Genomic DNA, 26,327 nt, shown 5'->3' on the forward strand with positions numbered 1-26,327 from the left:
AGGTGTTCTATTTCTTTTCATCTTGCTCTAATCATGTTTTTTTCTTAAAACTTATACAACATAGTGATTATTTAGTAAAGTTCCATCTTATTGAAAAATAATCTATATAGATTGGACTGTGGGCTTCATCTTTCACATCTGCTCCCTACATCTGGGCAGAATCCACTTGCTAGTTTTGGTACTCAAACATATACCACCAAATGGGTTCCTACCTGAATTGCAGGAAGAAAAAACCTAGACTCTAGGAGATAGGACTTGCATATTGAAATCTATTTTAACGGCAACAATAGGTGCAAGGTCATAATGTGTGTGTGTGTGTGTGTGTGTGTCTCTCTCTCTCTCTTTTTTTTAATAGCTTCACCACCACAGTGGAGGGCACATTGTCAGAATGAGACTGAATGAGTAAACAGTCGTAAATTAACTTTTGGGGGGCGCTCATTACCTATTGAAGTAGACCCTAGGGGACCATCATTTTGTTGGAGAAGGGTTTTTCGCATTATGTGGGAGGTAGAATTGATGAATCCTAAAATGTCTTTCAACTCCTTAGATCTATGATCTTCCAAATCAAACAGGCACTTCAAATTTTCCCTGTTCTTTGCCACAGAATACCGTCCCCTTGCATCTCTCTGTCTCTCTTTTGCTCTCTCTGTCCCTCTCTGTCTCTATCTCTCCTTCTCCTTCCCTTCCTCCTTTCTGCCCTTCTCTTATTCAGACTGCCATCCTATTACTAAATCTTAATCTGTAACATCTCTTAGCTTTTACCCTTTCATTCAGTTTCCTGCTTCACATGCACCCTCTTGATCTCCTTCCAGCTCTTCTTTCTTCACTTTCTCAAACTCACACACTCCTTCCCTCCCTCTCTCTCTCCTTCCTTCATGTACTACTCCTTCCTCTCCTTCCTTCTTTGCTCCCCCTGCTTCATTTTCCATCTTCTCATCCCCCGACGGTCTCCCCCTCCTTCCCGCTCTCTGCCTTACCCTAGTTTGGAAATGCAGCAGACCTCTGAGCCTGCCACCATTGGATGCCAGGGGCTGTCACTCTGCGGCAGGAAGAGCTCCTATTGGTCGGGCTGGAGGCTGGTAAGGAGCTGACTATAAAAGGTGGGGCCGACGGAGGCTCGCGGAGCGGCTCTGACAGGACAGGGTCGGAAGGGGACTCCCGGCAGGGAGCTGAGCGCCCGGAACTGGGGTGCGGGCACTGGAGCAGCGGCTCTCCGCACTAACTCTCCTCGCCTCGTCAGCGGGGCCCCTGCCTCAGAGCCCGGCAACTCGCGGCCGTCGCCCGTGCAACCCGAGTGCCCCTTGTCTCCCCTGCACGTGTCGCGCCCCGCACGCCCCGTCTGGCCGCCGCGATGAGCGAGGTGAGAGGCGCTGCCCGGCCCCGCCGCTGCGGACTAGGGCTGCGGCGCGGGGAGGCCGCGGCTCGGGGTCCCAGGGCTGCGAGGGAGGGTGCTGCAGCCCAGAGCCGCTGAGAATCTTCCCGGGACGCCCCCTGCCTCTCTGGGAAAGCTCCCACCTTGGAGTGCTGGGGAGCGATTGGAAGAGGGAGGCTTTAAGTTCCCTGACTGTCGGTGGAGATTTTGGAGGACTGGAATCGACTGTAGAATGGGAGGGCTGAGGTCTCAGGTCGTAAGTTTTATCCTCAGGATACTGCCCTCTGCATAGGTCTTACTGCTCCGAGGTTACTCGGGCTTCCCTTCACTCCCCTGACTTCTGAGAAAAACATTAGCTTCTGTCTTCCCTCTCCTAGGGCTGTATTGCTTTTACACTCCTTATGTAGCATTCAATGGAGAACTCCAGCCCTCGCCCCCTGGGGTGGCCACTTCGTCCCTTTTAGGAAGGTGGCATCCTACCCTCCACTCATTCAATCAAGAACCAACCGTTGGAGGGACCATTCTGATATTCAGAAGCCTTGTAGTGGGGGCCTGTCTGGCTCCTGGGGAGATGTCCCCTTGAAGAGTAGACCTCTTTCTGCAGCGCTTGTTACACCCTGAGTCTCCACAGGGTCCGTGGTCATCCGAGCCAGACCCAGTCCATTAACTGTGATTTCCTCTATTCAAAGAACACCGTCCATCCGTGGGGGTCAAAGCAGAGACTGGGAAAGACCTCTCCCATTGTTTGACTGCATTTGTAGGCATCCAGAGACAAGGATCTTCCTTTCTAAGTGAAGTCAGTATGGGCAGTGACATCACAGGCTTGCTCTCTGCAACCCCTTTCCTAGTACCCAGGATCTTGTGTTAAATCCAACATCTCAGCTATATGCCAGATCCCAGCTCTACTGCTTACTAGCTATGTGGCCTTAGGCAAGTTTACTAAACCTTCCTCTGCTTCAGTGTTTTATCTGCAAAATGGGGGTAATACTGGTTGTTCTAATGATTAAATGAGATAATATATGCCAAGTACTGAGAACAGTACCTGGCAGAGAGTAGGCACTCAATGTATGTTAGCTATTGTTATTATCTCCCTCTCTCTTTTAAAATTTTTTTTAGAGTATTTCAGAAAACTAGCATGAGAAGTCTCAAGGATACAAGGTTAGTGAAGGGGTAGGACCCTGTAGCCGAGGTCTCAGTTTAGATCTTCATCTTTAGTAGGAGCTCTGCTGGCTCCTAACAAAAGCTCTCGTCCAGGGAGCCAATTAGTGCCAACTACTATGTTTTGGTTGCCATGTCCACTAAGTTTATCCTGGAAAATTCAGCTACTCTGGGGGCTGCAGATGAACTAAAGTGGTTTCCTGTCCCTCAGATAGTTGTGACTGTGACCACAGCAGCCTTTCAGAAAGAAAGAAAAGGAAAAAAAAGATTCAATCTTCTTTCCTTTTGCTTCTTTCAGCCCTAATATGAGAAGAGAGGTTTTCTTTGCCCTCTTTTCACAGAGGTCTAGAGTTCAATGCCCCCCTAGTGTTTCTAAATCTGAAATTTGCAATTCAAGCCATCCCCTGGAGGTTTGTGATCTGAAGTCTATGCCAACATGAAGATGTGTGGTTAGCCTGTGCTTTTTAGGGGAAGTGCACAGCCCCTCTGTAGGATACACTACAGGGGCTGAGATTTAGGGTGATATTTGGTGGAGTGACAAAGCTATCACAAAGCAGTGTCAAGAAAAATAATTTGGTGTTTGAGGGGAAAGTCAAGTCTTGACTTAGCAGCTGTACTTGACTAGCCTCAATCAGGAACTCAGTAGAATGATGAGAGTGGGATCCTTGGATGGGAAGTAACTGACAGCGTCTGCAGGGCTGCCTGGCCTCCCAGGCTGTCAGAGTGAACTGGTCCTAACTAGCAATTTAGCCGTAGAAGCTGCCTCCTAATACAGAGCTGAGCCTGGCTTCAGGGATGAGTATTTATAAAATCCAGAAGCAGCCACCTGGGCTTACACAGAGATCAGCTGTCTCTGAACCAGATCCCCAAAGGGCCTCTGCTTCCCTAGAGGCCAAGATCCAGCCTGTTTTCTTCCTCTTGTAAAAGCTATGAAGAAAAGTGGAAGTGTTGCCCGGAGCTCTGAAGCTCTAGGGAGACTCCAAACTTTTTTATTTCTCTCAGCCCAGCCCCAGGGGTCTTCTCTTTCAGGCTGGAGCCCTAGCCCAGGAAAGCCCTGTGCACTCTGAATCTTATGTAAGCTTCACCTCCCCCACCTGCTTATTTTCTTGCTTCAGTGAAACTGCATGAAATGAGAGAATTTGGGATCTCTTTAAGAGATTCCCATTTCAAATGAAGAACAAAAATTGGGGAGGGGGTCTCCAGACCTAAAGGAAAAGTGTAGGGTCCTGGTGACGCTGCTGGGGAGGGTCTCTGGTTATTCTTTCCCTTCCTGGCTCTTTGCTGTCACTCAGTACTGCAGCAGAGCATTTCCCTGTGAGTGTGTGTGTTCGTGTGCAGAGGAGCTGCAGGGGCTCATCTCCAGCTCATCTGCATTCACAGCTGCAGGCAGGACTTGATTGCTGTGAATCACAGTCTATCTCTTATAGTTTAATAACTTTTTGCTAGTTTCGGTGAAGAATGGGGCTGGGAGATGCATTCAGTCCCTGAGGGCTCTTTCCTATAATCCCTTGTCATATGGTGTAGCTGGTGGCTTAAAGCACACTTGCAAGTTCTTCTGTGATCCTGTTGCACTTCTCAACTGTAAAAAGCCCAGCTGGAGGCATCCCTTGGTCCAGCAGTCATTCTGCTGAAATGGGGGTTATGGATGACTGGTAACTAGTTCCATGGTGTCTGCCCCATAGTGTCTGTCCCCAGGCTGGCAGGGGATGGAGCAAGGGACAGATCAGTTAGAAACCTCACCAGAACCAGTACTTCCTCCTTTATTATTCTGCTTGCTGTCCTCTTAGGTAATAGGAATGGGATATCACACTTTGGGGATCACATTCTCCTTCCTGTGCATATCTGCCTGAATCTACAACCTTCTCCACAATGGAAGTTTGGTCAGGGTGACATCATTCTGTTATGTCTTCTGTGAACCATTTGTTAGGGAACCTGGTAGGGACTTGGAGGAAATCCAAGTTTCTCTCTTTCTCTCTCATTGGTATTTTATTATGATGATGATTATATTGGACATATAAAACAGAAGAGCTTGATATTGGAAAGCCTTCCACCTCTAGAAATATCTGTCTTCTGAAGTAAGAGAAACAAGAATTTGGTTCTAGAGCTTGCTTATCCCTTTCTTAGTCACCAGTTCAGGTTGTTGGCTTTAGCTGCATGAGCAGGAGACTCTGGCTGATAAAAGTGGATGACTTTGTCATCCTGTGACCTGGGAATATAGACGAGTCTTCTTCCTAAGCTGCAGCTGTGATCAGTAACACCTTAGAATGTCAAGTCTCTATAGGGTCAGGCACCGTAAGTATTGTGGCTGGAGTCCGAATATGCAAACCTGATGTGTCTTTCATGTCTGTCCATGGAGAGTCTTAAGTGATGACAGTGATGGAGATAGGGCTGCAAAGGCAGAGGAGGAAGTAGGATCAGGTCAATCAAGACAAGTCACTACCTTGTCTTTTCAAGGTAGTGGTTCTATGAGTGCTTCCCCCTGTTTTCTTTCTGTTTTTCTATAGTTCCAAATTGTCTTTCATGAGTCTATGTTATCATGGAAAAAATAAGCTTAGTTTTGCAAAAATCCTTCTATCTAGAAGAAATACAGGTATTTTTTTTTTACCAAGAAAATCTCAAATAATATATCAAAACATTTTAACGATATAATTTCAGATTTGTCAAGGAACCCTAAAGATCGTCTGGTCCAATCTTCTCATTTTACAGATGAGGAAACTGAGGCCCAAACCTTATCTAAGTTTACACAGTATTAGAACCAACACTGGGGCATAGAACTGCTGCCTTCTTATCCCCAAAGAACTTTCCCTAAGACTCTTTTAACATGTGACTCCAGTGATAGAATGATTTAATTTACATGCAACTTTGAAGGAATATATTACAAATACTTTCTACAGGAGATCTAAGCAGTGTGATTTACTAAATCCTGAGCAAGAGGATAGAGAGAGAGGAGAGACCAACATAGGATGATATGTATCAAAGGGGTAAATTTTGGTAGAATACTAGACAGGGTAAGCACTATTCTTCCTATGCAAGACGACTAGTCACCTTAAAAGTGGGTGCAATGAATGTGCTGAAGTGGAGTAGGTAAGTTAATAAGAGTGTAGGAAGGGGGAAGTCTGGAGGTCCTCTTTTCATGCATTCTTAGTTTCTGGTGTCCATCACTGATTTCCATAACTGTAAAGCATCAAGGACCAGAAGGAGAGGTTTTCTTTCAGAAAAGAAAGGAATGAGCAATTCTCTTAACTCTAAAGTATTTGACTTGGAGGATCCAGCGTAGAAAACAGGTATCTAAGTAAAATTGCTGTACCTGATAATCAGACAGGCACTGAACATTTACTCCTCCTTCATTTGGCCACTTGACTTCCAAAGAGAGTACAAAAGCTTTGGGAGGAGAAATCTAGAAGAGGGAAAGAAGAACACATTAGGCTGGCAAAGTAAGTGATGAATACTAAGTGCATGATTTTTTAAATTCGTACTCCAGACCTACTTCTCAAAGTGGCTTGACTTGCCCCAGAATTATTTTACCTGTAAGAGTAAGCCAAGTCAGAAGCAGATCCCAAACCACCTTTTCTAAGAAATCTGCATCCCTGCAGGTGCCTAGACCTCATCACATTCTCCTCCCTGAAGCCTGATTATTGTTTAATTCCAGGCTGACGCCAGAAGGCAGGCCCACCTAGGTTTCCCAACCCCCCATCCAGGGAAAAGAGGTGCCATTTACCATTCTGTTGTCCTTGGTGCTGCCTCCCTCCCACACAAAGCCCTCCAGCTGAGTGTTTGCTTTGTAGGCTGTGGTGGGATTAATACGTTTATTTTGGGACAATAACGCCATGGGTGGGATGCACACTGAAGATTACAGTAATAAATGATGCTTTGGCACTACTCTCTCTCCCCCACCCCCTACCCTCAGTATGAGGTGAAGGCACAGTTCCAAGCTGTGTGCAGAGCACCACAAATAACTACTCATTAAATTGTGGCAGCCCATGCTGGGGGGAAACGGGCGGGGGCTGTTGACTCACCGCATACCATGAGTTGGCATAGCTAAAGAATTCTGCCTGACTCCAGTGAGGGGTACTGCTATTTCAGGAAACAGGGGTGGGATGGCTGAGTGGGGAAGGACAGACCAGGGGGCTTGGGAGCTCGGACTGCTTAGGTTCTATTGCTGTCTCTAAGGTATCTGGGTTATATTCCATGCATTAGGAAACATTAGGAAAAGAATGTGTGTCTGTAGAACCTGGAGTAAGGATTCCTAGTTCTTTTTCTATTATTATCTTGAGGGTGACCTTGAGCAAGTCTTTCTGAAGCTGTTTGAGGACTGCAGCTGGTTGCTGCACTGAAAGAATTGAAACAGTTCCAACAGTGCTCCAAAAACAGCAGTCCAGGGTCTTTCAGGGGCACCAGGGGATCCCAAAGGCCTCTCTAAGGATATTTAGCAGTGAACTTCATTTATCATTGGGGGAGAACATGTCAGCAGGGATAAAAGGGTCCCTGGGGGGCTGAAGCCTCTTTGTCACTACTTGAAAGCAAATGCACTAACGCCTTTCTCCCTTCACTTTCTGCATCTCTAAAGCAAGCAGGGAGCTTACAAGGCCTAGGATTTATTTCAATACTAAGGCAAGAAAGGGGTCTTTGGGGCTCATGTTTAGGATTTTTAGGATTCAGGCCCTTTTTAGATTTCCCTGCCCTGGACTATAGGACAGTATTCTGAGTCCTTGTGCCTATTCATCTGAGCTAAGTGATTCTAACAGTACTATAATGTGTATATGACGTGTTTTCATTTGCCCAGCATCCAAGCTATATCATGCAAAAGCACAGTATATGTGATCCAGATACAGTGAGGTGCTCCTTTGTTCCTGTCTGTTGCTGCTGCTAACAACCTGTGATACCTCTTTAAAGACCCCAGTGGGATGAGGAGTATGGGGAAATCTGGGTAGTTTACCTTTCCCATGGTTAGTTCTAAATTGCTGCTTGGAACAGAGGGGGTGACGCTATCTTGCCTCTTCGCATGACAATGGTTGCTGTGGCAACACCATTAAAGATGAAAGAGACAAAGAAAGGAAGAAATGCAGCCTAAGAAGGGGGCAGGGCGAGTAGGACCTAGAGTTATAGGGTACCTATTCCCCAATAGTGACAGCTATAGGGAAAAAGCACCTAAGTCGCTACCACTTTGACTATTTTCAGGTGCTTTGCCAATACTAACAAACTATCCTTCTGAGGCAAGGAATGGATTTACAGAGTCATCTTGCTGATACAAAGGATTGATTGAGGAGATATGGTCTATTTGCTCCTGAGCACTAATCATCTTCTCCCTGTGGCCTACCAAAAAAAAAAAAAAAAAAAAATAGGGTGTGTTTGTGTCTAAGGGTTCTTTGCAATGAAACATGAACACTAATGGAGGTGCTGTATTGGAGGTCCCCTCTGGTACACCTCTGACCTGGGAGTAGTTCCAGGAGGCTCCAGGGTTACAGACGTGGGCAGCTGCTATACAGAATACAATTTCTGCCCAAGCAGACTATTGCTGGGCCCTTTACCAAAGGTTTAGAGCTACTGTCAGCATTTTTGGGGACAGACATTGAGAATACAGGGAGATTGTGATTTCCAGGGTTGGTTTAGGGTAGAAAGAGAACAGTTATGAAACTCCTTTGGTAGCAGAATAAGCCTCAAGGGCCCTTAGAGCCATCCCAGGTATTCCCTTCCTCCTTCAGTCTCACTTGGTGAAGATATACTCTGTGAAAGCTCTACTCTTTGATTCCAGACCTTGAGCCAGGCAACAACCCAGTAACTTGACCTATTCTTATATTCAATCCAGAGTTACATTACTTCAAAATAATAACTATTTATTTTGATATATGCTAGGTATTTTGCATACATTTTTTCTAAGTCTTTTCACCTTTTAGGATAAATATGTTTTCTCTTCTGCAGATGAGATGTCTGAGCACAGCAAGGCTAACTGATTTACCCAATGTCACACAGCTAGTAATGGGAGAGCTGGGATAGTCAATGCAGATCCAGGATATGAACTCGGATCTGTCTAACTCTACCTAACATGACATATTGCTTCCACCAGGAATTTGAGGCTTGAGAAAATTTTAATTCACGTAAACAAATATCTACTGAATACCTACTATGTGCAAGACATAGGTTGCAGTTACTACAAGTGATGCACAAATAAATGGACCGTGCTTTCAAGGAAATGGACTCTGGTGGGGTGGTGAAGTTGGGGAAGGGGAGGTAAGACAAATACACAGTAACTATAATACAGGTAACATGAAATACACTCCTAGAGAAGATCTTCCCCTTCATCCTCAGCTGTTTTTCAGGCACATCTACTGATGTGAGGAAAAGCAATGACCTGGCTTCACAATCTCTGAACCAGCTACAGAATGAGGCCCTCAGCTATCTGAAAACAAATTAGACTTCAGAAATCGTGGTGAGGTGGCAAATAAAGCAGAGTAGGAGCTCCCTTCATTTGTTCAACATATACTGAGTTTATATCGTGCTAGATCCTGGGACTACAGGAGTGAGTAAGATAGACACTGCCCTTACCCTCATAGCAAGTTCCTCATAGGAACTCGCACAGAAATGGAGGAGACAGACATTAAATATCTAATCAATAAATTATTATTTAATTACATTAGTAACAAGTCCTACTAAGGAGAAATACCAGGTGCTGTGAAAACTTATGAGGGTCCTAGCCTAGTCTGGGGAGCTAAGAAGGGCTTCCTGGAAGAAGGAACCCTTAAGGAGAGCTCTGAAGGATAAATAGGAATTAACTAGGTAAAAGGGGAGCAAGGGTAAGGGAACCATGTGCCAAGATCCTGAGGTGAGAAGGAACAGAGATGAGGTTACCGAGGTAATCAGAGGCTGCATAATGTAAGGCCTTTTAGACTGTGTTAAGAATTTTCTTCTAAAAAAAAAGAATTTTCTTCTTTATCCTAAGAGCATCAGTAACCTCTTGGGCTATTACCGTGGTCCACATAAGAAACAACTGTGTTAGGATGGTGGAAGTGAATGGATTAAGAGATATTTGGGAGATAAACTTAATAGGACTTAATATTGAATTGGATATGCAATGTGAAGGAAAGAAAGGTGTCAAGAACAATTTCTAGGTTTGTGGCTTGTACAACTGGATGAAATGGGGAATACTTGCAGAGGACTAGGTTGGGTAGGTAGGATTATGAATTTAGTTTGAGACACAAAGAGTTTGGAGTTTCCATAGAACATCCAAGTGGAGATGTTTTAAACCTCAGAGGAGATTTCTGGGATAGAGGTATGCAGTCTGCCCTCTGCATCCACGGGTTCCACCAACAGTGGATCGAATTTCTGAATCTGAGGATGCAGAACCCATGGGTACTGGAGGGCAGACTGTACTGTGCCATTTTATGTAAGGGACTTGAGCATCTGTGGATTTTGCTATCCCTGGGGATCCTAAAACCAATCCCTCTTGGATACCAAGGGAAAGCTGTACATTTGAGCCGTCAATGGCATTCTGTGCTGTTCAATATGGTAGCCACTAACCACATGTAGCTATTTAGCTTATTAGTTATTAATAAATTATTAACTTATTAAATAAATTTATAAATTTTATTCCTCAGTTGCACTAGCCACATTTCAAAATGCTCAATAGCCCCATGTGCCTAGGGGATGCCGTATATTGGACAGCACAGATATAAAACATTTCCATCATTGCAAAAAGTTATTTTGCAGGGGTCTGCAAACTTTTTCTGTAATGGGCCGGGTAGCAAGTATTTTTGGCTTTGTGGGCCCTGTGGCCTCTGTTGCAATTACTCAACTGTGCTATTGTGGTGCAAAAGCAGCCACAGACAATATGCAAACAATGGGCATGGCTGTGTTCCAGTAAAACTTAATTTAGGAAAACAGGCCGTAGACCAGATTTGGCAGTGAGCAATAGATTGCTGACCACTGTTCTATTGGATGGTGCTGTATAAATGATAACTGAAGTCATAGGTGCAGATAAGATCATCTAGGAAAAGAGAACAGAAGGGAGCCTAGCCCTAAACCTCGAGAGCTCCCAGTACTTAAATATTGACAGAAGTGTCCAGAAAGATAGGAGAAAAACCAGGAAAAACTGTGATGTCCCAGGAGCCAAGGAAAGAATATGTGTCAAGAAAGGTGAAATGATTAACAGTATTGAATGCTTCAAGAGGTCAAGCCAAGTGGAGCTGAAACTTTTGCATTTGATTTCTTATCATAGAGCACATTGGTTTTCTAAAGAGGCATTTCAGTGGAGTAGGAGTAGAAGCTAGGTTGAAGTGGGTTGGAGAGTGTGTGGGAGGTGAGGAAATGGAGACAGTAAGTGTTCTGAGAAGTCCAGCTATGAAAAGAAGAGAGACGTGAGAGACCCTGGCTCCCACCCCTTCCCCAGTCACCTGTCTACTCTACCTTTCTAACTGCTCCTTCTCAGTCTTGGCTAGCTTCTTGACCTCTCAACCTTTTTTCCCCTTAAAAAAATAACTTATTATTTAATAACTTATGTTACTTGTATAACTTAATAAGTTAATAAGGTATAACTTACATGCAGTAAAATGGACTTTTATCTGGATATAGTTCTGTGAATTTTGGCAAACATATACATCATGTAACTGCCACCACAATCAAGATATACAGCAGTTCCATCATCCCCAAATTCCCCCATTTTCCTTTATAGTCACCCCTTCCATGACCTCAGCCCTTAGCAGCCACTGATCTGTCTGCTGTACCTATAGTTTTGCCTTTACAAGAAATATCATATAATTGGAATCATACAGTATACGTGTAACCTTTCGGGTCTGGCTTCTTTGCTTAGCATAATGCCTTTGAAGTTCATCCATGTTGTTGTATGTATCAGTAGTTCATTCCTTCTTTAATTGTTGAGTAGTATTACATTTTATGGATGTATTACGATTTGTTTACCCATTCCTCAGTTGAGGGACATTTGGCTGTTTCCAGTTTTTGGTGATTACAGGTAAAGCCGTTATGAACATTCACTTACAAGTTTACGTGTAGACGTACGTTTTAATTTCACTTGAGTAAATACCTAGGAGTAGGATTGCTGGGTTGTAAGAAAAATGTACACTTAAGAAACTTCCACACTAGCTGTTCCATCTTACATTCCCACCAGCAATGTCTGAGAGTTCCAGATACTCTGTATCTTTGCCAGCACATCGTATAGTCATTAAAAAAAAACCAACAAAAACACGTGTGTGCATGCATGCGTGCATGCGCGCGCGCACACACACACAACCCCCTCAAAACAACAACACAAAAAACATTCTAATAGGTGTATAATGATATCTAATTGTGGTTTTAATTCAAATTTCCCAAATGACTAATGATATATATATGTTCATGTGCTTATTTGCCATCCATCTATCTTCTTTGGTGAAGTGTCCAAATATCTTGCTCCTTTTTACAAATTGTATTCATACTATTGAGATTTGAAAGTTCTTTATATATACTGGATACAAGTCCTTTATCAGATTTGTGATTTGCAAATATTTTCTTCCAGTCTGTAGTTTGTCTCTTCATTCTCTTAGGAGTGTCTTTCAAAGAGCAGTTTTTAATTTTGATGAAGTCCAATTTATAATTGTTTTCTTTTATGGATTGTGCTTTTGGTGTATCAAAGAAATCTTTGCCTACCCCAGGGTTGCAAAGATATTTTTCCCCTGTATTTTCTTCGAGAAGTTTTATAGTTTTAGGTTTTATATCCATTTCAGGTTAATTTTTGTATAGGGTGCAAGATATAGATTGAGGTTTTTTTGCACATGGCTATCCAATTGTTCCAGCACTATTTTGAAAGGACAACCCTAACATTTTATTTAGTTATTTATTTTTATAGATCTTTATTGGACTATAATTGCTTCACAATACTGTGTTAGTTTCTGTTGTACAACAAAGTGAATCAGCCATATGCATACATATATCCCCACATCCCCTCCCTCTTGAGCCTCCCTCCCACCCTCCCTATCCCACCCCTCTAGGTTGGCGCAAAGCACTGAGCTGATGTCCCTGTGCTATGCTACTGCTTCCCACTAGCTATCTATTTTACATTTGGTAGTGTATATACATTGATGCTACTCTCACTTCGCCCCAGCTTCCCCCTCCCCCTCCCCCCAGCTTCCCTCTCCCCCTCTCCCCATGTCCTCAAGTCCATTCCCTATGTCTACGTCTTTATTCCTGCCCTGCCACTAGGTTCATCAGTACCATTTTTTTTTTTTAGATTCCATAATATATGCATTAACATACGGTATTTGTTTTTGTCTTTCTGACTTACTTCAGTCTGTATGACAGACTCTAGGTCCATCCACCTCACTACAAATAACTCAATTTCATTTCTTTTTATGGCTGAGTAATCTTCCATTTTATATATGTGCCACATCTTTATCCATTCATCTGTCAATGGACATTTAGGTTGCTTCCATGTTCTGGCTATTGTAAATAGTGCTGCAATGAACATTGTGGTACATGTCTCTTTTTGAATTATGGTTTTCTCAGGGTACATGCCCAGTAGTGAGATTGCTGGGTCGTATGGTAGTTCTATTTTTAGTTTTTAAGGAACCTCCATACTGTTTTCCATAGTGATTGTATCAATGTATATTCCCACCAATAGTGCAGGAGGGTTCCCTTTTCACCACACCCTTTCCAGCATTTACTGTTTGTAGATTTTTTGATAATGGCCATTCTGACAGGTGTGAGGTGATACCTCATTGTAGTTTTGATTTCCATTTCTCTAGTAATTAGTGAGGTTGAGCATCTTTTCATGTGCCTCTTGGCCATCTGTATGTCTACTTTGGTGAAATGTCTATTTAGGTCTTCCACCCATTTGTTAATTGGATTGTTTGTTTTTTTGATATTGAGCTCCATGAGCTGTTTGTATATTTTGGAGATTAATCCTTTGTCCGTTGTTTCATTTGCAAATATTTTCTCCCATTCTGAGGGTTGTCTTTTTGTCTTATTTATGGTTTCCTTTGCTGTGCAAAAGATTTTAAGTTTAATTAGAACCCATTTGTTTATTTCTGTTTTTATTTTCATTACTCTAGGAGGTGGGTCAAAAAAGATCTTGCTGTGGTTTACGTCAAAGAGTGTTCTTCCTATGTTTTCCTCTAAGAGTTTTATAGTGTCTGATCTTACATTTAGGTCTTTAATCCATTTGGAGTTTATTTTTGTGTATGGTGTTAGGGAGTGTTCTAATATCATTCTTTTACATGTAGCTGTCCAGTTTTCCCAGCACCACTTATTGAAAAGGCTGTCTTTTCTCCATTGTATGTTCTTGCCTCTTTTGTCATAAATTAGGTGACCATATGCACGTGGGTCTATCTCTCGGCTTTCTATCCTGTACCATTGATCTATATTTCTATTTTTGTGCCAGTACCATAATGTCTTGATTACCGTAGCTTTGTAGTATAGTTTGAAGTTGGGGAGCCTGATTCCTCCAGCTCCGTTTTTCTTTCTCAAGATTGCTTTGACTATTCGGGGGTTTTTGTGTGTCCATACGAATTGTAAAATTTTTTGTTCTAATTCTGTGAAGAATGCCATTGGTAGTTTGATAGGGATTGCGTTGAATCTGTAGATTGCTTTGTGTAGTATAGTCATTTTCACAATATTGATTCTTCCAGTCCAAGAACATGGTATATTTCTCCATCTGTTCACCCTAAACTTTTAATACTGGGGTTCCTCAAGGCATGGTCCTAGACCCACTTCTTTTCATTCTAGTTGTGGTTGAAGAAGGAATTCAGATTGAGGAAGACTTTTTTTTTTTTTTTTTTGGTTTTAAAAAAAGGAAGAGGTTTTATTTATAAGCAAGTCAAGAGAATTGATTGTGAAGATTCCTGAGGAGGAGAAAAGGGGAATGGGATCTAAAGCTCAAATGGAAGGACGAGACATCATCTGAATGCTGATAAATGCCCTGGAAGGAGGTATGGGGTCAGGAAAGGGAGGATATTGCTGTGTCATTTCCCTCTCTGCTGTCTCTCAAAGTCTGAAGACAAAAGACCCCTAAGCCATCAGACCTCTCCTTTTCCTCCTTCCACACTGGAAGGGAGAGTCCACAACTTTGAACTGCAGAGGAAACAAAAGTATACTCATGGGGAATTGGCACCTACTGCCAAGATGATGGAATGGAACATTGGAGCACATCAGGCCCAGAGGTGAGGAGAAAAGGAACACAGGAAGGTAGGCAGGGAAAAAACTAGGGCCCTCTAGGGAAAGGCAAGAGTTGATGGGCCTCATAGTTGCTAATTACATGTTGAGAAGTAAGAAACATTTAGTCCTGTGTAGGCAGTGAGGCTGAACTGAACCAAGCTTCAACTCACTAGAAACTTGGAATAACAGGCTTAAATGTAAGCAAGAGAGTCATTTGAAATGGAAACCAATAGGATGATCCTTCACATGGAATTCTCAGAATCTGAAAGGCTAGCATCTGGCCCTGGGAGTGAAGAACACACACACAGGCTATGGCTAACCCCCAGGGGTCAGCCCGGTATGTGTCAGGAGGCCCACTGGACAAACGTCAAGATGAAAGCCAGAATCAGCATGGCTAGCTCAACTAGCAGAGCAGGAATCTGAGTCAGTAGACAAGGTCTGGGATCAGGTTCTCAAATTACAAGTAAGCTTTCCCCATATTGGGAGGACAGGACCCTCTAGAGTGTATATCAAGAAAGTGTTGGGGACTATGGATTGAGAGACTGGTCCTTGAATACAGCTGCCTAACTGTGGGAATGGAAGGAAATCATGATCTCTAGGACTTTCCTTCTTACCTAGGGATTGCTCTGCTGTGTGGGAAAACTTGTCTATTTAAATCAGTTTCACACTGGACATCCGTCTCATGTGGTATGTATGTACCACATGCATACACATGCTTACGCCTTTGGCTGGAGACTGGGATACAGCATAGCATAATGTTCAAGAGGGTGGACTCTGGAGTCAGACCACCTTGGTTCAAATCCTGGCTTTGCTACTTCTTAGCTGTATGACCTTAGGCAAGTTAATTAACCTCTTCTGGCCCTTAGTTTTCTTATCTGTAAAGTGAGACTAGTAACAATACCTATCTAATAGGGCTGTTGTAAGAATTCAACGTGTTAAAGTACTTAGAAAAGTGACTGGCACAAAGTAAGTATTATATCAATATATATGATTATTAATAAGATGAGGTGGGGTGGCATTCTAAAGTCCTTGATTTCTTCCAGTTCCCATAGATGGGTCCCATAAGGAAAAGGAAGGATTTGCTAAACCATTTCCCTGTTGTTATTTCTGGTCAGAAGAGCTCAGTATTGAAAGAAGTAGAAGAGCACCTGAGAGTTTCCAGTAATCCATACCTGGCTAGAATGAGAGGCTGAGAGAGAGCGGCTGACAAACGCTCACCTGTCACAGCTCTTGTGGGTAAGCACTGATCCTCTGGAGTTGTGAGTTTTTGTAAGAGACACTCTTACAGCACATGTGGTTTCTGGTTCATCCAGAGTGGACCTCCGTGCCTCCTAGGTTTAGAAATATGGTTAATCTGATGGCTGTCAGATGGATGCACCAGAGGACCTTGATTCATCTAGAATTGCTGAGTTTCTGGAAGATACACAGGAGGGTTAGGGCAGAGACCAGGGACCAGTAAAGGGCTGAGTATGACGTAGAGGGTGGGAGCTAACAACCTGTGACCTAACTGCCCACACCTCCCACCTCAGCAAATCACTAACCACTAAATCCAGAAATTCATAGTGTTCAGAGTAGCTATTTGAGAACTGGCTGGAGAGGGTACAGGGAGGAGGGGCAGATTGAAGCCCCAGCGTATTACTTTTTAGCAGAAGGTGTGAGAGAGATTTCAAGGGGCATTGTGAGTAATAGGGGTTTTCTTCTCCTTTACAGAACCCTTTTCTAGTCTCCCTAGTGACCTCTCCTAAATTTAAGCCAAATGGAGCTGAGAACCCCTGGGTGGCTAGACAGCAGCTGAGCCATGGCTCCATTCCAGGGTCAGTAATCTCAGGAGAGACTCAAGAAGGTGACAGCTGGCAGGGCGGAGGGAAAGGGGTGGCGTGTGAGGTTCAGTCCTGACAAATATTCCTGCTTCGAGGATTCTCAAGGTTAGCTGATATGAGAAGGAAGGTAGAGGAAGGGACAGCTACTCCAGGGGAGATGCTTAGAACTGGGGTCCAGATTTTCCTCCAAAGGGGAGGGATGAAAGAAAAGAATTGGTGGATTAAGGGAACAGGCTTAGAGAGAGAGAGAGGGATAATTGTTAAAGCAAGGATCAGATTCAGGGATTTGCTGGCAATAAAGAAAGTAGGATTTGAAGTCAGAGATCATGGGACTGTAGAACTTGCCTCTTGACCTGAGACCCTCTTGTCTGGACTATTGACTGTTATCCTATTACTAAACACCCCATCTATCTCATGCTTTTGCAGTGTGGACAGACCTCTTGTGATGACAGCGTGCCAGTGTGGAAAGTGTCACCTAGCTAACTACTGGGTCATTACATTGATCATGTGCCAAAAAAAAAAAATATATATATATATATATATATATATATATATATATATATATATATATATATATATATATATATACTGACTACAGGAAGATCATGGGAAAAGAAAGAGTAATGAGTGGCCAGTCTCCCAATAGTCTCAGGAACAACCCTTCCTCTCATGGAAACTTTTTTTTTTTTTTTTTTGGTGAAAGGGGGACTAGCAGGAATTCTGTAGGGTTTGGGGAACACCCTTGTGCATGTTCTTTCAGATTTTTAAATAAAAATGTACATATACATAGATAAGCAATCAATATATTTTACAAAAATTGGACCATATCAACTTTTCTTTTTAAATTTAATTGTTTTTGGCTGCACTGAGTCTTCGTTGCTGCACGTGGGCTTTCTCTAGTTGTGGTGAGCAGGGGCTACTCTTCATTGTGGTGTGCAGGCTTCTCATTGCGGTGGCTTCCCTTGTTGTGGAGCACGGGCTCTAGGGCGTGTGGGCTTCAGTAGTTGTGGCTCACAGACTCTAGAGCATAGGCTGAGTAGTTGTGGCACATGGGCTTAGTTGCTCCGTGGCATGTGGGATCTTCCCGGACCAGGGATAGAACCCATGTCCCCTGTATTGGCGGGTGTATTCCTAACCACTGTGCCACCAGGGAAGTCCCTGGACCATATCAACTTTTAAAAACATTAGAGCAGGGCTTCTCTGGTGGCGCACTGATTAAGAATCTGCCTGCCAATGCAAGGGACACAGGTTCGAGCCCTGGCCCAGGAAGATCCCACATGCCACGGAGCAACTAAGCCCGTGCGCCACAACTACTGAGCTTGCACTCTAGAGCCTGCAAGCCACAACTACTGAGCCCACGTGCCACAACTACCGAAGCCTGTGCGCCTAGAGCCCATGCTCCGCAACAAGAGAAGCCACGACAATGAGAAGCCCATGCACCGCAACGAAGAGTAGCCCCCGCTCACCGCAACTAGAGAAAGCCCGCGCACAGCAACGAAGACCCAACACGCCAAAAAATAAATTTATAAAAAACAAAACAAAGCAAAAAAACATTAGAGCAGAAATTAACAGAACATTGTAAATCAACTATACTACAATAAAATTTTTAAAAATAATAAAAAAAAATTAAATACTTATTTTATAACTGTCTGCTCTCTCCAGTACTTTGCAAGATGCTAGGAATACACAAATAAATCACAAGACTTGAAAAGGCGGTATAAATGTGACCAATATATCCTTTGAAAATCACACATGATCAGTAAAGCCGTCTTTGGCCCAAATTTTAACATCCAAAAAGATGGGATTGTCCATCTACCTAACAATTTTTAAATTTGTAATTTATTTTAAAAGACACTTCCCTATCAAACATAGCACTGCATCAGCGTTTTTTATCTTTATTTATTTATTTATTTATTTTTGGCTGCGTTGGGTCTTTCGTTGCTGCACATGGGCTTTCTCTTGTTGCGGCGAGCAGGGGCTACCCTTCGTTGCGGTGCGCGGGCTTTTCATTGCAGTGACTTCTCTCATTGCGGAGCATGGGCTGTAGGTGCGCGGGCTTCAACAGTTGTGGCACATGGGCTCAGTAGTTGTGGCTCGCGGACTCTAGAGCACACGCTCAGTAGTTGTGGTGCAGGGGCTTAGTTGCTCTGTGGCATGTGAGATCTTCCCGGACCAGGGCTCAAGCCCGTGTCCCCTGCCTTGGCAGGTGGATTCTTAACCACTGTGCCACCAGGGAAGTCCCAGCGTTTTTTATTTGAATAATTTTTATTTTACTTTCAATTATTATTTTCTTCTTATTTTCCCCTAACTTTCTGTTAGAAAAATTTATCAGAGTTGAAAGAGTTGTTCAATGCACATCCATATCTTTTCCAACTAGATTCAGTAACTGTTAATATATTAGCATATTTGTGTCAGCATGTGACGGTATTCGATCCTGTGGACATAGCACAGTGGCTAAGAGTGTGGAGTTGGTCTGCCTGGGTCCCAGAGCCAGTTCCACTGTTTTCTAGTAGTGTGGCTTGAACTTGGGCAAGATCTTTAACATCTCTAAGCCTGTTTCCTCAACTATAAAATAGGATGACATCTCAGAGATTTCAGAGGATTAAATGGGATAGGGTTTGGCGCATAATAAATGCTCAGGAAGTATTATTTGGGTACTTGTCTTATCTCCTCACTCAGCCTGGAAGATAGGGACAATATCTTGACTGGTTTTACTTTGTTTTTTAAAAATTTTTGGCTGCGTTGGGTCTTCGTTGCTGTGCGCGGGCTTTCTCTAGTTGCGGCAATCAGGGGCTACTCTTTGTTGCAGTGCTCGGGCTTCTCATTGTGGTGGCTTCTCTTGTTGCGGAGCATGGGCTCTAGGCGTGCGGGCTTCAGTAGTTGTGGCACGCGGGCTCAGCAGTTGTGGTGAGCGGGCTTAGTTGCCCCATGGCATGTGGGATCTTAGTTCCCTAACCAGGGATCAAACCAGCGTCCCCTGCATTACAAGCTGGATTCTTAACCACTGGACCACCAGGGAAGTCCCTTACCTGCAGAATTTGACACAATTAATCACTCTCGTCTCCTTGAAATAGTTTCTTCATATGGCTTCTAAAGTACTATAATCTCTTGACTTTTCTCCTGGCTTCTTCTCAACTTTTCTTTTTCTTTTTTTTTTTTTTTAAACATCTTTATTGAAGTATAATTGTTTTTCAATGGTGTGTTAGTTTCTGCTTTATAACAAAGTGAATCAGTTATACATATACGTATGTTCCCATATCTCTTCCCTCTTGCATCTCCCTCCCTCCCACCCTCCCTATCCCACCCCTCTAGGTGCTCACAAAGCACCGAGCTGATCTCCCTGTGCTATGTGGCTGCTTCCCACTAGCTAGCTATCTGTTTTACATTTGGTAGTGTATATATGTCCATGCCACTCTCTCACCCTGTCACATCTCACCCCTCCCCCTCCCCATATCCTCAAGTCCATTCTCTAGTAGGTCTGTGTCTTTATTCCCGTCTTGCCACTAGGTTCTTCATGGCCTTTTTTTTTTTTCCCTTAGATTCCATATATATGTGTTAGCATACTGTATTTGTTTTTGTCTTTCTGACTTACTTCAGTCTGTATGACAGACTCTAGGTCCATCCACCTCACTACAAATAACTCAATTTCGTTTCTTTTTATGGCTGAGTAATATTCCATTGTATATATGTGCCACATCTTCTTTATCCATTCATCTCTTGATGGACACTTAGGTTGCTTCCATGTCCTGGCTATTGTAAATAGAGCTGCTATGAACATTTTGGTACATGACTCTTTTTGAATTATGGTTTTCTCAGGGTATATGCCCAGTAGTGGGATTGCTGGGTCGTATGGTAGTTCTATTTTTAGTTTTTTTTTTTTTTTTTAAATAAATAAATTAATTTATTTATTTATTTTTGGCTGTGTTGGGTCTTCGTTTCTGTGCGAGGGCTTTCTCTAGTTGCGGCGAGCGGGGGCCACTCTTCATCGCGATGCGCGGGCCTTTCACTATCGCGGCCTCTCTTGTTGTGGAGCACAGGCTCCAGACGCGCAGGCTCAGTAATTGTGGCTCACGGGCCCAGTTGCTCCGCAGCATGTGGGATCCTCCCAGACCAGGGCTCGAACCCGTGTCCCCTGCATTGGCAGGCGGATTCTCAACCACTGCACCACCAGGGAAGCCCCTATTTTTAGTTTTTTAAGGAACCTCCATACTGTTCTCCATAGTGGCTGTATCAATTTACATTCCCACCAACAGTGCAAGCTCTTCTCAACTTTTCTTATTGATTTTTCCACATTTCTACAACCTCTAATCACCGGAATGCCCCAGGATTTGACCCTTTTCTCCTCTTTATCTGAACTCACACCCTTGGTGATCTCACCCAGTCTCATGGCATAAATGCCAACCACATCTTAATAACTCTCTAATTTATATCTCTAGGCAAGAGGCTTCTCTTTAACTCATCTTGAATATCCAACAGCTTATAAAAACATCTCCTCCTGGTAGACAATGGACTTGAGGACACGGGGGAGGGGGGCGGGGGGAGAAGCTGGGACAAAGTGAGAGAGTAGCACTGACATATATACACACTACCAAATGTAAAATAGCTAGTGGGAAGCAGCTGCATATCACAGGGAGATCAGGTGCTTTGTGACCTCCTAGGGGAGTGGGATAGGGAGCGTGGGCGGGAGGCTCAAGAGGGAGGGGATATGGGGATATATGTATACATATAGCTGATTCACTTTGTTATACAGCAGAAGCTAACACAACATTGTAAAGCAATTATACTCCCATAAAGATGTAAAACAAAACAAAACAAAACAAACTCCTCCAGGATAATTAGGTAGGCAATCTCAAACTTGTCCAAAAACAAGCTTCTGATCCTTTCCCTAATACCTGCTCCTCCTGCTGTCTTCTTCATTTCAGGAAATGGCAATTTCATTTTTTTTCATTTCCTCAGCCCAAAAACTTTGGAGCTATCCTTGAGTTGTCTCACTATGCCACTTAACCAATAGTCGTAGCTTGAAAATACAGTTGACCCTCTGTATCTGAGGGTTCTGCATCTGTGGATTCAACCAACCAAAGATTGAAAATACATATTTTTTTAAATTCCAGAAAGTTTCAAAAAGCAAAACTTGAATTTGCTGCAAGCCAGCAACTATTTGCATAGCATTTACATTGTATTGACAACTATTTACATAGCCTTTACATTGTATTAGGTATTATAAGTAATCTAGCTTTTAAAGTATGTGGGAGGATGTGCATAGGTTATATGCAAATACTTGCCAATATACAAATAAATGCCATTTTATGTAAGGTACTTGAGCATCTGTGGATTTCGGTATCCTCGGGAGTCCTGGAACAAATCTCCTGCGGAATCTGAGGGACAATTGTATACCTAGAATCAAACCACTTCTCACCACCTCCACTGACACCTTTTTGATCCAAGCAACCATTATCTCCTGTCTAGTTTTCTGCAATAATCGCCTAACAGATTTTTCAGCTTCCTCCCTAATGCCCCTTATGTGCAGATTGAAGGTTTCTAATGGCTTCTCATCACCCTTATGATAAAAGTCAAATTCCTTAAAAAGGCTCCCAAGGCTTAAGAAGACTCCCAAGGTCTGACAGAGTCTGCCCCCACTCCCAGTTATCTCTGATCTCATCTCCATGGTTCCTCCGTCCTCCTCCTCTCCACTCCAGCTACGTTGGACTCATGCTATTCCTCAAACACGCTAGTCACACTTCCACCCCAGGGCCCTTGAAAGCTCTTGCCGACCATCTACAGCCCTTACTCCCTATCTCCTTCAGCTCTTGGCTCAGATGCCACCTTTCAGAGAGGCTTTTCCTGACCACTCTGTATAAAACTGTATTTCTCCATTCCCACCTGGCAGTCACTACCTCCCTTCCCTGTCTTTTCTCTATAGCACTTATCACCACTTAACATAATAATAATTTTGTTTATTCATTTGTCTATCTATATCCTAGAATGTAAACTCCATGAGGGCAGGGTTTTTTCTGTTTTGTCCTCTACAGTTTCCCTAGCACCAATCAATACTTGTTGAATAAATTTTGATGACTTTTCTCCCTCTCTCTGATCTCGAGACCCACTTCTTCAAAAGACTGAGGGATGTACCTGGTAGTAGGAGGGCTTGAAAATGATGATGGTGAGTCTACGGGGATGGCACCTTAATACTTCTGTGAATAGCTAATATTCTGAATTTTCTTTTCCAGCTTAACACCAAAACATCCCCAGCAACCAACCAGGCAGCTGGCCCAGAGGAAAAGGGTGAGTGGGGGTGGGCTAAGCAGTTTGTAGAGCAGGTAAATATAGGGACATGAAGACAAGTAGGGCTGTAAGCCTGGAAGCTCCTAAAGTCAGATGTAACAGGAATAAGAATGTGATAAGTGAAACAAAGCACTAGGTTAGGACTACTATATCTATAAACTTCCTTCCACTTTTTCCTAAGAAGTAAACCTACTAGAATTTACTCTTTGACTTTAGAAACTGGCTCTGGAATGCTTGGAAACAGGTACAGTGATAGGAAGAAACTCATCAAATAATCCCAGCCTCTGTCTCAATCAGAAATTTAGGGAAAACAGGGGAAAGTGAGTGTGCTCTGGGACTCTGAACTGTAGGATTTAGGAATAAGTGGTGATAGAAGACATTTGTCATCTTGGTTCAAGAGTTGCAAAGCTCCTGAGTACCTACTATAGCTAATTCTCACCCCAGGTACCCTGACTCAAGCTTCTGGGAGAGTTATCAGGCATTCCTGGTCCTAGCAAAGATTGGGGGATGTCACAGAGTCCAGCAGAAAGTGGACTTTAACCACTGTATTTGGGGCCTGGGGCAATTCAGGTTTACTCATTAATGAATCTCTCAACTATCTGCAGGGAGAGCTGGCAATACCAAGAAGGCTGAGGAGGAGGAGGAGATTGATATTGATCTGACGGCACCAGAAACAGAGAAGGCTGCCCTTGCTATTCAGGGCAAGTTCCGGCGATTCCAGAAAAAGAAAAAGGATCCCAGTTCCTGAATAACCAACCTTACCCTTCACCTTGCTCCCTTCCCTCCCCTTCTCCACAGCTCTTACTCCCATGTATCTTTGTCTCTTTGTCCCTCAAGCTTCTCGTTGAGGCAAGTCCAACCCTTATACATTATTTTCTCTGGCCCCTCAAGCCATCGCAGCTGCAGAGGCACAAGGAACACAGGGAAGATGAAGAATTCAACAGGCAGCCACTTGCTTAAGGGTGGAACGTTTTCTCCTTGGGATACAGCTCCTTGATCAGTACCTGTGTCTGACTTATGAGGTTGAAGAGGAAGAGGATTTGAGGTTGAGAGAGGGACCCCTGACAATGTGGGAGGGAGGGAAAAGTCTTCAGAGTAGGGTGCCCGAGGGTGGGTCATATGCCCTGTTCCACTGGTTACAACATTCGCACTTCAGGTAGCATTTTTCCCCTTCACATCCTTCTCATCAGGACCTCAACTTCCCTCCTATGAGCTAAGCCACCATGGGAACTGGAGCCTCCCTTTCCCCTGGGCAGACCTAAATCAAGCTGCTCCCATGTTAGTGCATGCTCAGTAGATTAGTTCCAAGGAAGGGAGACTGGGACTGGTAGAGACAAGGAAAAGTTTCCTTCATCGTCTAGTCTAGAACCGTAAGGGGCAGAAGTGGAAGAGGTTCAAGGGGCCACAGGCAGGGAAATGGGAAGATTTGGGAAGGAAATCGCCAATTGATTTGGGAAAAAAAGAAAAATGAAGGAGGAGGAGATCTCTAAGGACACAAGTTACTGCTGGTAAAGGTGTACTATATGAAGGATTCTTGGGGCTTTGTTAACCTGCCTACCTCTAACCCCTCATGCCTAGCCACCCCCAGAGGCCACACAAACCAAGTGACCCTGGTAGTTCCCACCTGCCCCACTGTGGAGTCAGAGCAGAAGTGGAACAGCCACTCTGTGTGATTTTAGCATGTTTAATAATTATGAAAACAATAAACAAAATCCTTAAATGGGGCCATTTGACCTCTACTTCTGTTTTTTCTTGGGAGGAATATGAATATAAGCCTGAGCTGGCCTCAGGGAGGGTGGTAGAGCAACTGCACGGATTACATGGTGGCTCAGGAAACTAACACAGACCGAAGCCCTCTCCTACCTTCCTTCCCTGACCTTGTCCTCACCTTGATTCACCACCCACATTGTCTCTATCTGCTGCTATTTCCACCCCTGGTGCTCCCCTGCAAGGGTGCCCATCTCCTTCCCTTTCCCCTTCCAGCGAGCACATGCTTGGTGGATCTGCCTCTGAAAACAAACCTGATCTTCCCTTCCTCCCTCTCCCCGAATGACCTGTGCTAGCTGTCCCTCCTGCTTTGTCTTCCTCCCACATCCCTCCTCCTCCCCTCCCACTGTTTTCTCAAACTTAGGAGAAGAAGCAGATGACTCTGGGTCAATAGAGAGCACCACTGTCACGCTGAAGATTTTAAACCATGAATCAAATGGTGGCTTACATTGCTGAGAAATGATTTCTATACATTGAAGCCAGAAGCCAAATGCTTGAAGGTCAAACAAGGAATGCTTTCTCTCCCCCACTCTCCTCACTTCTTAGTACTGATTTAAGAATACAGAAGCTGGAATCATGCAGCAGCTCTGAGTAGGAAGCAAGGAACAATATCCCTGGAAGCAACCTATATTACAAAGTTTATCCATGCCTGACAAGCCATGGCTATAGACTATCAGGAGGATTAAACAGTAATTCATGGGAAGGCCCTCTTCTCCTGTTGCCAGAGACGAGAAGGAAATTTTACATTTGAAATCTGTTCTGAGGGCAGTATAGTGATGATGGTGGCTTTTAGTCCTGGACTCAGGGGCAAATAAAAGGATAACCTCATTGCCACACCAGGTGTGTGTCCAGTATGTCCTGGTAAAACAGGAGGATTCCCTGTTCTCTAGTTCCGCGGACACAAGATGGGGATTAACTGTACTGCACTTTGGTCTGCCCCTATTCACACTAAAGTAAAACAGATACTTCCTGTTCCTGGTGGTATGAGCTTCTGAAAGTTGGCTGGTGCTAGGGCAATCGTGGCGTTCTCTGTCACCAGCCCTCTCCTATAGACTCTGCTGCTTGGAGGATACCTGCTGATTTGTTTTTTGCCACACTGATCTGGAGCATGATTTTTTTCCCTTCACTACTACTAGTTCCAGGGTACTATGCTTGTCCTCATGCGTTTTTTAAAGAAAGGGCATGGTAGCAAAAACATAGTCTGTTGCCTTGGGAAAGATAGTTTGAACTGGAAAGAAAGGTTTAGGCATCTTTTGCTGGACCAGTGGTAGTTCTCAATAAAAGTTCTGAAAGCTGGTTTCTCTCTGCCCAGGCTGCTTACTTCTACCATAGGGCACTCAAATTGAGCCTTTCCTCTCTGGCATATCTGTAACTCCTCCTTGGGGCCATAGAATTCTGTCTCTCTGCCAGAGACACGATCCTTGAGTACTGATCACTGAGAAATTATTCCTGAGTGCTTTGTTCTGTGGAGCAAAAACCACAAATCTTTGAGGGATCGGTGAATACTCTTATAATAAGTGGTTTAGCAGAAGACACACGCATTAGAAACAGTCGAGGAAGAAAGCAAATTCAGTTGTCACATCTATATCACTGATAACTCTTTTGGTGCTTTTTCTCTGTGTAGGCGTGGCAGAGCTGGGAGTAGAGTCTCGTCAAAAGTGAAAGAGGTCTGGAGATCTGAGCGGGGAATACTTTGAAATATGTTCCCAAAGCCCAAACTTGGAGGTGAAAGTCTTGGGAGAAACTCAGGCAGCTAAAAGGACAAGGATCCTGCTTCCCTGGACAACCTA

General features: G+C 43.7%; 1 protein-coding gene across 1 annotated transcript; it reads left to right on the top strand.

The window, feature by feature from the left end:
* The first annotated feature begins 1,139 nt into the window (after positions 1-1,139).
* Positions 1,140-25,356, top strand: PCP4L1 (Purkinje cell protein 4 like 1). Its single transcript, XM_059902902.1, has 3 exons — positions 1,140-1,360; positions 22,716-22,770; positions 23,376-25,356. The coding sequence occupies exons 1-3, from the start codon at positions 1,352-1,354 to the stop codon at positions 23,516-23,518; spliced, it is 207 nt and encodes a 68-aa protein (XP_059758885.1). The 5' UTR covers positions 1,140-1,351; the 3' UTR covers positions 23,519-25,356.
* The last annotated feature ends 971 nt before the right edge of the window (positions 25,357-26,327 follow it).

Source organism: Balaenoptera ricei, chromosome 1 (genome assembly GCF_028023285.1).
Source record: "Balaenoptera ricei isolate mBalRic1 chromosome 1, mBalRic1.hap2, whole genome shotgun sequence".
In the NCBI taxonomy this organism is placed as follows: Eukaryota; Metazoa; Chordata; class Mammalia; order Artiodactyla; family Balaenopteridae; genus Balaenoptera; species Balaenoptera ricei.

Excerpts from the sequence above, each read along its gene's own strand:
- PCP4L1 (XM_059902902.1), top strand. Across the intron at positions 22,771-23,375 it reads AGCTGGCCCAGAGGAAAAGG|GGAGAGCTGGCAATACCAAG; the intron begins GTGAGTGGGGGT and ends AACTATCTGCAG.